The sequence below is a fragment of the Ambystoma mexicanum genome, chromosome 2p, assembly GCF_040938575.1.
Source record: "Ambystoma mexicanum isolate Mex_15411 chromosome 2p, UKY_AmexF1_1, whole genome shotgun sequence".
NCBI classification, from domain to species: domain Eukaryota; kingdom Metazoa; phylum Chordata; class Amphibia; order Caudata; family Ambystomatidae; genus Ambystoma; species Ambystoma mexicanum.
In genome coordinates, this window is record NC_090923.1 from 1,396,515,263 (window position 1) to 1,396,533,323 (window position 18,061).

The window sequence follows — 18,061 nt, forward strand, 5'->3', positions numbered from 1 at the left end:
AACCTATTTTTACCTGCTTATAAAATACTCTCATTGGGAATTGGACTTCCATTTTGACTTCCATTTTTACTCCCAATAAAATCATTTTACTCCCAACTTCAAAAAATAGGGACTAAAATACTCCCACTTCCAGATCTTATCTGGAGCACTGCCTAGACCAAACACAGAACTTCTTCGAATGAGGAATGGATGGGCTGCCAAGGCGGTCCTAACCCAGAAGACATTTGGAAACACACAGTTGTTATTCCTAATCAATAGAAGGCGTCAGTGTTCTTCCCATACTTTCAAAACAAAGACACACTGAAGGGATGTCATGCCATACACAAAATAAAATCAGACTATCCACTATATTGGTACTTCAAGGCCTCAAGAAACTACAGTAGAGCAGTCATATAGCCTACACACTTACAATAGAAGACAGTGTCCAATTCTAATACAAAAACTTACAACACACTGGACTTAGTACAAACTAAGCAGTTGTACACATTTTCTATAGGATGGCTTTATAGGCATATCAGAAATAAGGACAGAAATAAGGACAGGAAACACACTCATTCAGACAAGATTACGGCGCAAATTAAGTCTTCAAATTTGATCATCGGAATTTGCCAATTAAAATGCACCAACTTATTTGAAAACCTTTTTTTCTTTTTTTCAATGTCACAAAGTTATTTGTATATAAGACATAAAAGGGTGCAACAACACAGCCATTTTGTGTCCTTTCGAAACAAGATATTAGTGAGAGGAATGTGTGTAAGGTTTGCCACAGAACAGATAAATATGATAATAAAAAAGGGACTAAAAACTGTTTTCAGTGCAAAGCTCTATGCAGTGTGCTGCTCAACGCAGTGTCCCTGTATGCGCAATGCTGGAGGTAGGGTTTGGAAATTTCTCATTTAAATAAGTTCACAATGTTAGAGAAACATCAGAGCTGGTGACCAAGTAGGGAGGTGGTATTGCAGTAGGAAGGCTAAAACTTAGAGGGGGCAGTTGACCTTTTCGTGCCAAGGATATCAATAGATTTGAATATAGAATATAAACATAACCTGAGAGATTGAGTGTTGCAGTAATGTCGGAATGGAAATGTTGATCTATATTTTGCATAAATAATAAGTTAACTATGTATATATAATATAAGTATTATGTAGTAGCAAAGACAAAGCTATAGATTAAACAGAGTTATAGGAGACAGCCTAGGCACCCTCCTATATTGGGCAGTACAGCTGGAAAAGGGTAGTCTGCGGCCAGCTGCTATTTTGTTTAGAATACATTAAAGTGGCAGGCTGAAGGAGAAGGTAGAATATCAAGGAGTTTGTGATCAGTTAGTGGGTTCATCCCCAGCTGCAAGCATAATCATCAGGCTACAGAACTAGATCTTGCAAAAATGAGGCTGTGGATACTATGGATATTTTCCTAAGTGTCCTCTTGTGCTTGTCAACCTGATGCCTTTTCCCCTATACAACTAACACAAGTTCAGGTGGATAGCTCATGAGTTAAGTGCTTGCCTCACACACAAGGCCAGTGCACACTTTGCAGGATCAAACCACGTTGCAGGGCCTAACTTCGCCTTTCATCCTTCAAGGTCATTAAAATGAATATCAAATGGGGTAATAACACTTACTACAGCACTGAGGAACTGAGCACTATGTGGAAACACATTATCAATGTAGTGCACACTGAGAATTGGAAAAAGAAACCTCAGCAGAATTTTGCTGAAACAGAGACACAATGCAAGATTTTATAATAACCATGCTGTTAATTTTCCATAATGTCACAACTTACAATTTTAGGAATGGAACTGCAGGACTGATTTTGAAAATTCTGGCCATTGCAAAACGAATATGGTTAGATAAAGTCGGGGTGCAAAATCGCAACTCAACACTAGCCATTGGCTAATGGTATTTGACTCCTGGTGAGTAAGAAATGCTATGCGGTGTGTATGTATAGAATTGAGGTGGCAAGTGACTTTATGGCTGGCAAGTAGCATGCAACTTGAATTGTTGCCACCTGTAAAGGTATCTTTCCGATTACTGCTGGTTTGGAGTTATTTGAAAAAGAAAATGAACTTTTCCTGGCTAACTCTCCCACCAGGTCCTTGGCACTTTATGATAAAAAGTGGAGCAGAGAATTCCGGCTAAACTTTCCACAAGTTTTAAAGCAATTAGCAAACCTATGGTTTGCCATCATAATGTTTATCTTATTCCTTGAAGCTACACTATCATGTTAGGTCCGCTGGAATCTAAAAACCGAATGCATCATGAAGCCACCAGATTTTTACACCGCCCCATTTCGAGAATGCACTGGTAGAACCAGAGACCAACTCTTTGATGCCAGGGGCCAACACCCAAATGTAAGCAAAGATAATGGACCTAGGGCAACCAAAAACAAATTAAGCAAGAATATTTAAAACTGTGGGATAGTGACCAGGTTATTACACGTTGACATAGTGGTTTATGCAGGCCTATTGCCTACTTGGGTGCTAGATTTAGTTTACAGGTGCAGTTTTTCATCCTTTATTTATTGTTTACTTGTTAGGCACTTATACAATAAGAACATACTGTTTCAAAGCGCCCGCACGGACGGAAGGAGAGAGGGAAATACATTCAGCAATACAAATAATATTTAAGAGCAGAGGGTGGACAGGGAGGAGGGCGAACCTACTGTGCCTCGTGAGCAATTCAGAACGTGCAGTGCAGACGAGGGAAGAGGGTTCCCAATTTGGATCATACATCGCCTACCTGTTCTAGTTGCTCTGGAGAAGCGTTCAGGATATGGTTCAGTTCTGCAAACATTTTCAGTTCAACCCTGTAAGGAGAACATAGATAGAAATGAGACATTGAACTGCAAGTGCATAGGATTGCGCACAGTGTAAACGCTAAATAAATGTATTAAACAATATAGAAGGCTGTCAGGCGAGAACATAGGCGATTAAGTCTAGGACAAAGAACCCTAGTAAGCAGCACGATGACCTTGCAATGCAGGATTCCGCTGGTACACTACAAATCGAATTTCCTAATAATAGGAGTTACGGAACCCAATGGTATGCATGGCGTGTATCTCAGAAACATGAACTAGAGTCCGCTCTGCTTGGATTTGAATTTGTGACCTGCAGGTTACACATGTATCTGATCTGTACAGAGAGTGTTCAAGAGAGATCGGAGAACTTCTTGGGATGAAAGGAATTACGGATAAAGACTGATTCCAGACACCAGAGTAATGAAGATATATGATAGGCCCCAACCAAGGGATAAAGAGTCGGGTAGAGCAGAGGGAACAGCAGCCCTACGCCCGCCTTGCATGCTTCAATAGGAGGCTCACGTTTCCACTATCCATAAAAGAGATCATTTATTTTATCCTTTGATATATTATTGTATAAGAACTGTTCTTCACCAACAAATACCATTAACTTGGGACCAGAAAATGAACAGTTATTTAACCCTAGGCCAAGCCAGTGATTTGCGTCCAAACTCCCAAGCACAAAAAGAGAATCATCTTTGAACTAGTCACCAACGTCACCAACAAAAATGGTGGCTTGTCATACATTGTTGATAACCACAATGCCAGGCTTGGTAGCAACCAGCGTACTAAACCGACTTGAGATCTCCCACAAGACTCCAAAAGAAACTGCTCTAATGGGGAATATTCAGGGCCAAGCAATGGATGGTTCTTGAGACTAAAGGTGAAGTCAAGAGTTCTAACAGCACAGGAACACTGATACAATTACATTATCATAATATCAGGGAGCAGAAATGCAAGCTGCAAGCTACCAGCCAGCCATAAAAAGTAACTTGCCACCTCAATTCTATACATACACATAGCACATCATTTCTTACTCACCAAAAGTCAAATATCACTAGCCTACAGTAAGTGGCGAGTGCACATTTTGTGGCCTGACTCTATAATATATATGTAGTAGAACATTGCTCTACAAAGAAATGCACGCCACATCACAGATTTCACACTAAATCACGTACACGACATATCGATTTGAGGGATGTTATGCTATCCACAAGGCAGAGGACAACCCCTAGTAGGCAGGTGGTGCATGCACTCCACATCTGGAGGGTGCAGGGGGGTTAGGTTCAGGGGGGAGTCATCGATCTACCGTAGTTTACCGTGTGAAAGCTGTGAAATGTTGCACCCGGTAGCCGTGTCACCGACCCAAGGCAGAAGTTCAAAATAAATGCAGTAAGGCATCTTGTGGGACGTATTACTACAATGATTCTCATCTTTGATATCTGAAATTTTATTACAATTTTACATAAACAACAATATACACCAAATACTGTGTGCGTGTATAGATCAAATCTTGGAAACCTAACAATCATGCAAAAAGGAACAATTGACGAACAACCCAACACAGATGTTGCAATAAATTACATAGAAGTAAAAGAAAATATCTACTAACGAGAGAAATTAAGATACATGTGTTTTCCAGTAACATGCCTTATTTGTAACAGTTATGTTTCGGTAAATGTAGCATTTTTGTATGTGTATATAATAAAAATGGAAAATGGGTTTTATACAGCCTGAAAACATTCAAGCACAAGCGTCTAACTTTCTAGCTAGGTTTGCGCTACAGAACTACATCTCCATTGCGGATATATATGAAACAATAGAAGGTTCAGTGTTAGTTTGTCAAAGCTGAAGGAAACAAAACATGTTTGGGTCTGGAACGCTCCCTCGAAGACCGAAAACATGGACTGCTTTTGCAGGGCCAGGGGGCTGGGAAGATGACGGACTGTGTGAAGCCCATGGAATACCTGGATATAGGAGTGATGTTTGTGCTTTTTTCATATTCGCATGAACTGTAGTCTTACCCTTCTGACCTCTTCACCACCTATGACAGTCACGTATGAGCAGAAACTAAATGAGGCGCCCAAACAGTGTTGAGGGGATAGATGGTGGATAGTAGGACGGTTAAAAGGTTGAGAATGTAGGCGTCATTAACAAGGGAAGTATTTATTATTTCTTACATCGAGGCTGTTTGCTCCTAGAACTCTAATTATCACACGCATGAGTTAATAGAAAGAATATTGTCCAGCCAAGGTTTAGCCAGATGTATTTTTACTATGGTCCAAGCACCCATCCATGAATTAGCAAGCACATAATCCTTGCATAGAAATAATGGCAAGTGGCTCAGCTAAGAATCAGCTGGGTGAATACTATGGAATTACATCTTTGAAAGCTACGAACGTAGGTTCTTTTACAACAAGAGCACTGACGCACCTTGGAGGTGATGAACCTTGGTTTGAATAAAACACCAGACATCACAAATACAACACATAATGTTATTCTTTGATAAACAACATAGTAATATGCACATAATTAGAGAACTGTAAAGCAAATCCTAAAAGGAAAGAATCTAGTGCTTGCGATCTCAACTTGGGTACACAAACGGGCCGTTCTAGCAGTTTTAGCAAAAGTAAACCATTGCTATCTAAACAGCTGCTGAAGACTATGGACCTGATTCACAGAAGCGTTTTATAATGGCCCAATCTCATAGGAAAATGCTCTGTGAATCAGGCCCTATAGGTTGAGCTAATCTCAGGAAATATAATTACTAATTGTGATACTTCGATCTAAACTAATCTCATTGAAAATGTAGAGAAGAGAGTCTGGATGTACTAAATAGGCCCCACGTTCCTCAACTGCCCGATGTCTGGTCAAGATCTTACGCTAGTATTTGAGATGGCTAGGCATTCAAATCCATGCAGACCTCACCTAGCTCTATTTGCTCTTCATTTTGAATTAGGCTTTTATAATGATGCTGAAGTAATTTAACAGCATTGCAGGTTACAAGAACCTAGCCACTGAACACCCCCTTATAATTTCATAATGGTCTGAGAGGTCTTTAGTGTTAAGATGATCACAATGGGGGGCAGAAAGCAAATACATGTGTCGGGTGGTCGATATTATTGCAGAGAAATAATGGACGTGGAGTTTTGCAGATTCATTGGTTTTACTCTGGAACTCTACTTCCACTCCTATAGCTGCACAGATAATTTCGGATCCATGTTACCAGCAGAGCAGTGCCATCATAAGGAACACATATTACTACTACCTCATCTGAAGTGGCACTTTAAAAAGGTTAAAACACATCTGTCGATGTGCACAAATTATCAGGTGCAAAGGAAGATACTAAGCATTAGAAATTTGACTAACATAAATACCCAATTGGGAATGGCAATTCCTTATTTTACTCCCTTTATTCTACTCCCAACTTCAAAAAACGGACTAAACATTCTTCTATTTATACACCCTATATGTAATCCTGACTGGAAATGCCCTCAAAGTGTCGGAATGACTGGAGGCCCTCAAAGAGCTACTCTTTGCTGTTGGACAAAGGCAGAAAAAAACCACACACCTTTACATTAATCAAGTGCGATCAGTGAAAAAGCTTTACTTCGAAGGAGTAACATCATGGAATCGGTAACTTTATAAAGCTCAAGAAGTCATACAATGTACTATGTAGGTTTTGCATATTTTGGAGCAAACAGCAGGCTAACTAGGCTTTTGGCATTCCATACAAAGCTGCATGGAGAAGGAACCACTTAAGAATGCCCGAGAATGGTATGGGGAGTGGGACGAAGCATGCACAACACATTTGCACACACAGTGAGGCAGGGGTTGTGTACGTGAAGAAACTGAGCGAAGTATTATTCAAAGCCGAGACCTTGCTTTCATGTTACCATGGTGGCATTACAGAGGTAAACGCTCAAAGGGTAAGACCTTGGATTGGAGAGCCCTTTATCATTTGGAGATTATCGGTGCTATAAGACCTTGGTGCTGTGGACTTGCCAAGTGGGGATTGTTCACACCACCTAAGGTTGTTTGTCCTCATCTTCCAAAAATTCCTTTCAGAGATTTCCTGAACTGAAGGTGTTTTTGGGGTACCAAAATCTCTGTTGCGAAACGTGGCAACAGAGAAAAAATAATAAGATTAAATCGTGCCTGCCAAGGAAGGGAGAACGTAGTCCGTTCTCCCTTTCCATGGAGGCCATTTGAATTCAGATTTTCAATACATTCGTTCCAGAAAGTCATAATTCTATTAAAGACACGGGGGCGAAGGATTATGCATTCTCCTTAACTTTATTTCTCAAGCAACATTATCAAAACAATAATAAAAAACTATAACAAAGATAAAGAACTAAAAGGTGCCACATGTTTAGAGACTTTGGTAGTCCAAGTATTATTGGGTCTTGAAAAACCATGTGCTGGTGGGGTGGCGGGGAATGGTGTCATAATATCACATCATTACGATAACATTACATCACAATACAGAAACATACATTCATAGATCAACACGATTGCAAGGGTGGGAAAATCCTTTGTCTATGTGTCATTAATAGAATTATGATTTTTTGGTATGAATGTGTTGAAAATCTGAATTCTATGTCAAGACAGGAGGCTAGGATTATGCTTGTTCAAAGCTCACTTACCACCAATGTTGCCACCTTCTCAATTGGTTTGAAATAAAAGGTTTTGAAAGTTGATTCATTCCACAAATCTGTTGATCTCATGATATCTTCCAATCTGGCCCCTACATTGAAAGCTTTAGTGGCCATAGCTCCCCCAACAGTGTACATCGACACCAGCTACCGGTCTCACATTTCTCGTAATCTCCTCATATGGCGTTAAGCATCTAATCGGACAAAACTTTGGTTGATTTTGAAATTCCTCGTAGGATCTCAATCTTAGGCTTGTTTTCATCCTCCTCGATATGAAGAAAGTCACCCTGTTCGTGATAAAGATTTCTTATTCACCTCTAATGCTCGGACATCTGATACTCTCTTGCACGATAGAAGGTACAGGAGCATCGTGAGCTTAGCAGATAATGCTTTCCTCGACAATTCTGCATTCTGTGTCCACACTAGAAACATCCTCAACACTGTGTCCACGTCCCACAACTGAGCGTATTTCTCCTTGGGAGGTCTAGTCATTCTTATCCCTTTCAATAGTCTGCATATTAGCGGGTGCTAGCCTATCGTTACTCCTTCAATCTAAGGATGGCCTGCCGATTTCGCATAGTGGGCTGTATTAATGTCCTATACGCTTTCCCTTGCGCCGCCCTCTGTGCCAGAAAATCGGCTATGTGCACCTCATCTGTTCCATCGGGATGAACGTCCCTTTCCATACACCAACTACACCAGTTCGCCCAAGCGGATTTATATGCTCTATGGATCCCTGGTGCCCACATTTCATTGATGAGCTCAGTGTCGCTCAATAAGCCGGGCCTAACCCAAGATCCCCTGAAATCGCCCAAGCGATCAATTTGAGATTGCCTGTACGCAACAGTGGGTGGCTGTCCCCTCTGGGGTCTTGCACAATTAAGTTTGTGCCTGGGTTGCTGTGTGATAACTCCAGTAAACTGGGAAACCAATCCTGGTGGCCTTTCCAATCTGGTGCGATCAAAATTAGCGAGGTCTTCTGCCTCCTCACCTGAGCTAATGTTCATCGAAAAAAGGGGCAAAAGGCATAACACGTGTCTTGTCCCCATGACTGGAGGAAGGTATCTGTTGCTTCTGGTACCAAGGTAGTTGGATGTCCAGCCTCGATGCGAACAGGTCGACTTGGCAAATGCCCCATCGTGTCATCAGGCCTTGAAACACCTCCTCGTCCAGCTTCCAGTTGCTGGCATCCATGAGGAATCTGGAGTTCCAATCTGTCAGTTCCAGGCTTTACCTACGCCTCCTTTTTAGTGAAAGTGGGTCTACCGTCCGCAGAAGCCACCTTGCCGTATGGTTCAGAATTCAGGTTGGTGACCCCCAGACGATAGCCCAAAAAAAAAGAGGAAAAATCTCTGCAGTGTCTCTGGTCCAAGACAGAGCAATATGGGCAGATGGATCCAAAAAAGAGGCGCTCAGGAATTCTGTATTCACAGGAGCAGGTAAGTCCAGAAGGCTTTGGGTAAGGTAGCAAGCAAGATTCAAGACGCAGTAGAAAGCAAGAGTTTAGAGTCAAGAAGAGGAAGAAAAACATGAATGCAATAAGGCACACCTACCAAAACACTCAAATAGCATTTCAAACCGGAAAAACTGCCATGTTGGAATGGTAAAATGAACCGCTACAGCTGCCGTGACAGTGTGGGAGCGAACGGGCAACGCAGTGTACCAGCTGCCAAGAGCGTGCAGAACTCGAAGAGGTCGAAAACTCCATCCCGCGCAGCGGCGAGCAAGGTGAGGCATAATAGTATACCCCCGTCCAAGGCATGCAGGAACCGGTTTCCATGGGAGTGTATTTATGGAATCTGGCAACCAGACGAGTGGCTCAAACATGAGAAGCCGGTTCCCAGGTAGGATCACAGGGTAAGTAACCCTTCCAATCAATTAAATATTTCAGGCGTCCCCGATGATATCTGGAGTCACAAATCCCGGCGACTTCGTACTGGTCTGATGCAGGAGAACGTCCTGTCATTTGTGCCACATAAGGTTTTAACAAAGATGAATGAAATACAGGATGCATCTTCTTCCAGTGAGCCGGAAGGCGTAAATGAAAGGCAACGGGGTTGATTTGGTCCGAGATCACAAATGGTCCAAAGAAATTTAGAGACAGCTTGGAGGGAACCAGATGATGGGGAATGACTTCGAGGACAACCAGACCTTGTCTCCGGGATGGTACAAGGGAACATCTAACTGCCTCTTGTCCTCCGTGATCTTGCTACAGGTTTGGACATCCTCCAAACTGCAAATCATAGTTGATGAGTGTCATGCAGTCTGCTGAGATGTGCTTCCAAGGAGGGAATCAGAGTTTCCTTTCCCATAATGATTGGAAAGGCTCGAGGGCGATATCCATAGGAACGAAAGAACAGAGTCATGCGTATGGCAGAAGTTGTTATATCAGAATTCAGCAGACCGCAACTGTTAAGATGGATTTCTGAACTCTGAGCTGGTGGGCAGAGGTTCAGAAGGCCAGCCTAGTTTTCTGGAACAGAGTAACCTTCTGGACAAACCAGACCAATCAAGGTAGCAATGGCGGCGGTCAAGACTAGGTCTCAGGAGGGGTGAGGGTGACTGAAAGACCTCAATGAGCACACAGAGTAAAGGACACTTACAAATCACTACCAGTCAGGTGTAGATATATTAAGAATACAAATACATTTATTTCAAGGCCTTTGAGTTTCTACTTTTAAGCCAACACAATCCTATCTAAGTACATATATACAAGACCAATGGGGTCTAAAGGGTTAATGCACGAAATGGGTCCATAACCTAAAAGGGGAAGGAAACAGGCAGTGCAACTAGTCTTCAGTCCTTTCTGCATCAAACAATCCTGAGAGGCAGTCGAAAGCCTAAGACGAGTGGAGCCTATTGCTCAAAATGTACTTGCAATGCTGCGCACGCAGTAATGCAGATGGGTAAAACGGGTCTCTTGAAGGGTCTGTAGCAGCTCAGGAAGGTGGGTGAGGTGATGAAGAATAAGTTCCCACTATTCATGGAGGTACTACCCAACAGGGCAGAGCAGGTTCCACAGTTCGGGAATGGCTTGATAGTTCGCACTAGCAGTGGAAAGACGAGGAGCCCTCAGGGGCCACTCATGTGTAAAAAATTGATGGAGGCACTACGGGCCACCGGTTAGGGTTGCAATTACTCACCGACCTCAGCGCACTCTGGACCAAACTTTGGCAGTCGAGTACACTTCGGTTGCAGGTTCAAGTGCGGCAATTTGCCGGCTCTGCAGCTTTCAGCGACGAAAATACAGCATTGATTCCCAAATGGGACAGTGGCGATTTCTCCGTTCCTGGTGGGTGGATCAGGCCAGTTTCACTGCAGCAGGGTTCAGGGGCAAGAGGGGCACAAAAGCAGCACACCTACAAAGTTCGTCACCACGGTTGGGTGACACAGTAACCGCGTATGCTCCGGTTCAGGCGCACTCACTTTACTCCAGACCAGGGAATGCCAAGTGTACGAAATTCGGTGCAAGAGTGCTGTGAACACAGAGCTAGCGATGTACCAAGCTTCAAGGGCCTCCTTGAAACAACGGCAGTATCAGGGCAACGATCCTGCGTAAGCTGGTCAGCCCACTGGTTGGCCCAGGCACACTTCCACGAAGAATTACTTGCAGGGTTTGATGAAGGTGGCGAGAATAGTTGGTTCCACTATTCCAATGGGTTGAAGGTCCTCGCAGACTTTCTAGGACGACCAGATGCGGAGGGGTCCCACGGGACGACAGTGGGCTCAGTGTGCCAAACCTTCCAGCGGGTCACCAGCAGTTCCTCGACTCGGCTTCTTAGTTTCAGGATACATGGATCCTATCCTTCGTTCAGTGAGAACTCCAGAGATCGACATGGTATGGGTGTTTGGAGCCTTCTCTTAGCCAAAATCTCCTTCGCACCAAAGCAAAGGGGACCCAATGGGAGATCTGCTCACATACAGGCATACCATACATGGACCACTGTGGTCCCAGGCATTCACATCAGACTCTCTGGCACCCAGGCTGTGCATTGGAACCAGACGTTCCAGCCCACATCCTGGAGGCACACACACAAGGGATGCAGAAGCCTGCGAAAGCTTGGCGTTTCGTGGGACAATGCATGCCCAAATAAGGACTGACCGGGGTCGGCTTGACCTTGGGAAGGGGACGGGGCAAGGTGGCCAAAGGACAGGACAACGAACCTTGTGGCATGGCCAATTTGGAGCCAGGCCACCTATTTTTGGTGGTTAAGGCTCCGCAATGACCTGCCAGATGGTTATCATGGCACAGCTGAAGTACTTTCTTCTTAAGAGTAGTTTTAGGAATAACGAGTCTGTCATGGAAGAACAAACAGTACGGATTAAGTTGCAAAGAGTAAGGATTTGTGTCTTGAATTTTTTAAGGAGTTCTGATCCTACCGTGGCACTTTGTACAGCAGACATGAAAGGAGACAAGGTTCAGACGATGTAATGGTCAGGGATGACGTGTTTGGAAGAAAGAGACTTAATCTGGTCATCTAGATAAGGCATCTGCAAGCACATTATCGGAACCGGGTATATAGCTGATCCTGAAGTCATGCTGTAGGAAAAAGTATGCCCACGGGTGTCACAATCAGTTACAATTCACACCAATGTTTAAGGTATGGAAGACAAAACTCACCAGGAAGGAGGAGTAATGCTGGTTGGCACTCATACACCCTACGCTCTACCTTCTGATTCTTATAGTAGTCAAAATTACCTCACAAATGATGTACCTCACTAGCTGATAGGATGAATAAAGCTAGGAAGAGTTAATCACTGGAACGGGCGAGGAATCCTCCAAAACCGTGAAACACCAGGCTGCAAGGAAAGAGTACCATTCAGTATGCAGTCTAATTTAGAATGCCACAACTGCCAAAGTAGGAGTTGCACTAACCTGAGTGTAACCTGAGTGCACCAACACCTGACTTTTTGTGCAAATGGAATACACCTCCTTGGCTTCTCCTAGGAAGGCAAGGTAACAATACTCAGAACTGTACCTATGGAACCCACCACCCCCTTCTTCCCCCGGTGGTCAGAAAGTTTAAATCCCCCCCCCCCATGTGTTCTTACCGTATGGAAGTTGAGTTAGCCCGAATTGATCCAGTAGGTAAGACCAGAGTGGAGCAAATAATGAGGGCAGGTTAGTTAGGAACTAAACCCGGGTGGCACAAGGGACGCACTAGAGTCGGGCTGGTGCACTTTTATTTCCACTGGAGAGCGTCCATTGCACGTTAACGTATTGTTAAGGAAGTAGGGGATCCTCGAAGTATAGCAGAGCTGAAGTCTGTAAGACCAAGCGTGGGCGGCGTATACAGAGTTGTCAGAAGAAGCCGTGGGCGAAGATCAAGGAAGACCGTTAACAATGCTGGAGTCGGATGAACCCGTGTAATCAAAGTTTGCGTGGGCGAAGAACAAGGGATGCCTGTTTGCAGAGCCGGAGTCATGAAACCAGGTAAGTAAACAGACATGGAAACAACGGGCAGAGCATCGAGATAAAATGTAATCAGAAGCAATGAGCCCCTATCGCCAAAGGTTTAAATAACGTCTATGAAGACACACTAGAGTCGCAGATGCCCAAAAAACTTTGCACATTTTTTTAATGAAGTTGGCTCTGGCCAGTATGCGACTGTGGTGATCTTATCTGGGTCCATAGCAACTCTTTCTGTGACAAAAAGAACCCCAGATAGGCTATAGAAAATTCATGGAACGAACACTTTTCAGGCTTGGCCAGCATCTGATGAAGACGCAATCAATGTAAAACTTCCCGAACAAGGAGGACGTGTTTCTGTTGGTTTGAAGAATAGATCAGCATGTCGTCCAAGTAGATGATAACATTATGGAACAATAGGTCAGCAGAAATATGGTCCATGTACCTTTGGAATATTGCTGGTGCATCAGTCAAACCAAAGGGCATAACCCAGTATTCGAAATGACCATACTGAGTGCGAAGTCTTCCACTCATCGCCTTCCCTATTACGCAGCAGATGGTAAGCACCCAGTAGGTCGAGTTTAGTCAACATTTTCACCACTCTTAAGGCTTCCAGGATGTCGGAGATTAAGGGTAAAGGATACCTGTCCTTTATGGTGCAATCATTTAGACATCTGAAGTCTAGGCAAGGACGTAGTTTCCTAGAACTTTTTTTTTTTGGAACAAACAGTGAAGCACCAGCTGATGGAGTAATAACATCCGGGTATTCTTTCAACGCTGTCTTGTCTGACTCAGAAAGCATGAACATGCAACAAAAAGGGATTTGAGATCCAGGGCAGGTTTCTATAGCACTGTCGTAAGGGCGGGGAGGAGGAAGGGATTTCTCTTTCTTGTCACAACACATCAATGCGTTTGGAATACTGTGGAGGAATGGAACATAGACTAGATAACAAGGATGGTCCCGCTTGCTGGCTTTGAAGTGACGTCTGCATCTCCACTTTTGTTTTGTTTATGCACTGCTGAGTACAGTATCCCGAACCAAGGAACAAAGTTTCAGATGCACAATTTATATAAGGGTTGTGGAGACGTAGCCAGGGAATACAGAGTATCACTGGGAAATGGGCTGTCTTGATCAAGTCGAAAGGCAGGTTATCCAGATGATTTCCAATTGACATACACAATGGGTTTGTGTTTTCTATACCTGATACCAAGGACTCTCCATCGATCCCTTTGAACTTCACTGCCTCTTTTCTTGGGGCAGCTTGTAACAAGAATCCCAATTATCATCCAGGAACACTCCTGCAGCACCTGAATCAATCAGGGCAGGAACATTCGCTAAACTGGCAACTTCCGACTCCAGAGTAACCCCAATCACAAATAAAATGGTGGAGGTAGTCGGACTAGTCTTTACCCTTGAATGACAGGTTTTTTTTTCTGGGGAACCTGCTGTTGTCTCCCACACCACAGTTCCCTTTATGGTTGGGAGAAGGAGTTTACCTGTTTCTTGCGAGGAGTCAGAGGACATTCACCTACTATGTGACCTGCTGAGCCACAGTAAATACAGAGACCCAACTCCCTATGCCGTGTCCTTTCTTCGGTCGCAAGAGGTCCTTTGGTTGCACCTAGTTGCACAGATTCTGGAACATAGGTCCAGATTCAGCTCTAGTCATGGTACGTGGTTGGGGAGTCAAGGAAGAAAGTCTAGCACATCTTCTCTCCGATTTCCTCTCTTGCAACCGGTATTCCAACTGGAGAACTAAGGTGAGCAGGTCCTGGAACGATGGCGGGCGAGGAACTCTAGCCAATTCATCCTGGAGTTCATCATTCAGTCCACATCTAAACAATGTAAACTTGGCTTCCTCAGACCAGTGCGTCTCTTCAGCAAGTTGTTTACACCTAGTTACGTAGCCGAGAAGAGAGGCTGATCCTTGACAACAGTCCAATCGTTTTTCTTGGGCTGTGTAGCTGAGGTCTGGACGGCCAAACATATTATGACATTTCTTAATAAAGGCGTCAAACTGGCCCAGAAGCGGGCATGTGGTTGTCACAAAGGGATTAGCCCAGAACAAAGCACTCCCGGTTAGGTGTGACACAAATACCCCACCTTGGACCGATCAGTGGAAAACTGAAGGGGCTTAAAGTTAAACTGAATTTGACAGGCATTAAGAAATTCATGCAACTGCTTGGGGTCGCCGTCAAACTTCCCACTGGACAGAGTTCCCAGAGGCGGATCCATCGGAGTGGGCCCCCGATCTGCCACAATTTGGTGCAAGGTGGCATTTTCCTGACGCAGCGCCTGTACCTCTGCAGTTAGGTTTTGCACTGCTCCAAGCAGTTGTTGCACCTGATCCATACTAGGTACTTAGAGGCAAGGTCCTTTTGGCACCTTATTCTCTCAGTGCCAGACCTTACCTTCACCTCCGTTTTAGTGAAAGTGGGTCTGCCGTCAGCAGTAGACACCTTCCCGTATGGTTCAGAATTCGGGTTGGTGACCCCCAAGACGATAGACCAAAAAAAGCGGAAAAAACCCTGAAGGGAAAAACCTCTGCAGTGTCTCTGGTCCAAGACAGAGCAATATGGGCAGATGGATCCAAAAACAAGGATCTCAGGGATTCAGGATTCACCGGAGCAGGAGAGGAGTCCAGAAGGCTCTGGGTAAGGTAGCACGCAAAAGTCAGGATGCAGAAGAAAGCAAGAGTTTAGAGTCAAGAAGAGGAAGAAAAACATGACCGCAATAAGGCGCAACTACTGTTCACCCGAAACACTGAAATAACCTTTCAAACCAGCAAACCGGAAACGCTGGCATGTTGGAATGGGTAAACGAACCGCTGCAGCTGCCATGACAGTTTGGGAGCCAACGGGTAACGGAGCATCCCAACCGCCAAGAGCGTGCAGACCTTGAAGAGGTCAAAAACACCATCCCGGGCGGCGGCGGGAAAGGTGACGCATAATACAATTGGCTACATCATTCTGTCATCCCGGCAGGTATTCTGCAGTCACTGAATACCCGTCTCTGAAGGCAGAGGTGCCAGAACTCTTGGTCATCTCTGCCAACATCCTGGACCTTGTGCCACCCAATCTGTTTATATACCCGACTGCTGACACATTGTCCATTTTGAGTAGCACACAACATTGTGCCCTCTCCCGAGTCTAGCATCGCACCGCAAAGGACCCGGACAATAGTTCCAGGCAATTGATGTGTAATGATGTTTCCTGATCCAACCACCTGCCCCTGTTGACAGGTCCCTGCAACGGGCTCCCCAGCCCCATCTGCTGGCGTCTTGATTCTATAATCAGGTCCCGGGGTGAGCCAAATATAGCTCTCCCATTCCATGCGTCCATGTGTTAGAGCCACCATTCCAACTCTTCCTGGGAAATTGGGACCCTTTGCTCATAAGATGTGCCCCTCCTGAGATGTTGGATCTTTACTCTCTGGAGAGCTCTGTAATGTAATGGTCTCAGAATAATTGCCTGAATTGAAGAGGCTAAACGCCCCACCAGTCTGGCAATCTCTTGTAACGACAACTCTCTCTTCGTCTGATCTGTTTCTTGATATTGTTCACCTTGGCCATCGGTAAGCTGAGTGAACCCTGGATCGTATCTATCACAAAACCCAAGACTCAAGGAATGGTCTGGTTGGACACTGTATTTCTTGCAGTTGATCGGAAACCCCAGTCTCTGAAGTAATTCTAGTGCGATATTCACTTGCACTTTCAGTAATTCCTTGTCCTGGCACATTATGCAAACTATGAGTCGAATACCGTGCTCTCTCAGATGTGTCACTACGAGTTTCATCAGCTTGGTGAAGCACCATGGTGCCAACATCAAGCCGAAGGGGAGGCAACAAAATTGCCATGTTGTCTCCCTCCAGAAGAACCTCAAGAGTGCTTCTGCAATGGGCACCATAAAATCCGCATCCTTGAAGTCTATCCGGGCCGTCCAATCCCCTTGTAACAATATGTCCCTTAAGAGGTAGATCCCCTCCATTTTGAAGTGTCTGTAAACCACAAATTTGTTTAAGCCTGTCAGGTTGACAATTGGTCTCAACTTGCTTGTGTACATACGACTTGGGGGAATTGATTGACTTGATGTTGTGTGAAAATCTATGTGAAACCCCTGTACTGTGTCCAAAACCCAAATATCTTTGGATATGGTAAGCCAAAAGACTACATTTTTTGCCAATCTCCCTCCTACTGCGGGGGGTCTCTGCTTAATGCGTGCTTGATCTCGCTCACCCTCATCTATGGTATTCTGTTGGTGGTCCCCTTGTCGCCCTCCACTGCCCCTTCCTATACCTCAGGAGGGAAAGAAAGTGTTTGGCTTTCGGTCCTCTTGTTCTCTCCATTGTGTTCTCTCACTGAAGGACCTGTTGTATTGGTATTGGCTGGTAGAGCGGCCCCTGCCTCTACCAGTCCTCCCAAAAATGTGTCTGCTGAATAACCACTTCAGTGAGGATTGTGCTTTGTCGAGGGCCGCATACAAGTAGGCAAATTTAGTTAGCTCCTTTATAAAGGCGTCTCCGAATAGTATTCCTCACAGCTGCTGCCGACTCTTGAGGATGCCAGTTTAAGATTAGGGTCTATCTTCACCAACAGCGACCTCCTCCTTTCGGTAGTAATCGCCTAATTGCCATTTCCCAGCATGCAAATGGCACTCTGTGCCCAGCTGTTTAATACCACTGGGTCTACTGCTTAATTTCTCTCCCGGGCCTCCTCCGCCGTCTAAAGTATTTTAGTGAGTGGACCCATGATGTCCAACATCTTGTCCTGGCAGGAACGCCAGGACCTGCCTAATCCTTTCCTCACATATTTCCCCATGAAAGTGACCATTTTCTCGTCGATCTCTGGAGTGCCAGCTATTCCTTCAGGGAGGAATGGTCTTGGGCATTCAGACCTTAACTTCCTCATGACTTCCTTCACCAATGGCACCCTTAGGTGCTTCTTAAGATAGGCCGCTACTTTCTTAGGCGGCGCGCACTCTGAAGATAGAGGGTGGATTAGTGCCTCTGTGTCAAAATTGTCACCCCCCCCGTCCACATCTTCCTCAACAACCTTTCTTTTCTTTGGAGCTTTCTTGTGCTCCTCGTCAGATGATGATATCAAAACTACTTCCTCCTCAGAGGACTCCTCTTGTCAGACGTCATTCTCTTCACCCGAGCTACTGAATGACCTGTCCCGCCATCTGCTGTTCTTTACCCTGG

General features: G+C 44.6%; 1 protein-coding gene across 1 annotated transcript in view; it reads right to left on the reverse strand.

The window, feature by feature from the left end:
- ELP6 (elongator acetyltransferase complex subunit 6) overlaps positions 1–18,061 on the reverse strand; it is a 418,952-nt gene that overhangs the window by 355,361 nt on the left and 45,530 nt on the right. Inside the window, exon 2 of the mRNA XM_069645832.1 lies at positions 2,739–2,805. Coding sequence (XP_069501933.1) covers positions 2,739–2,805 — 67 coding nt within the window. The remainder of the gene's footprint in view (positions 1–2,738; positions 2,806–18,061) is intronic.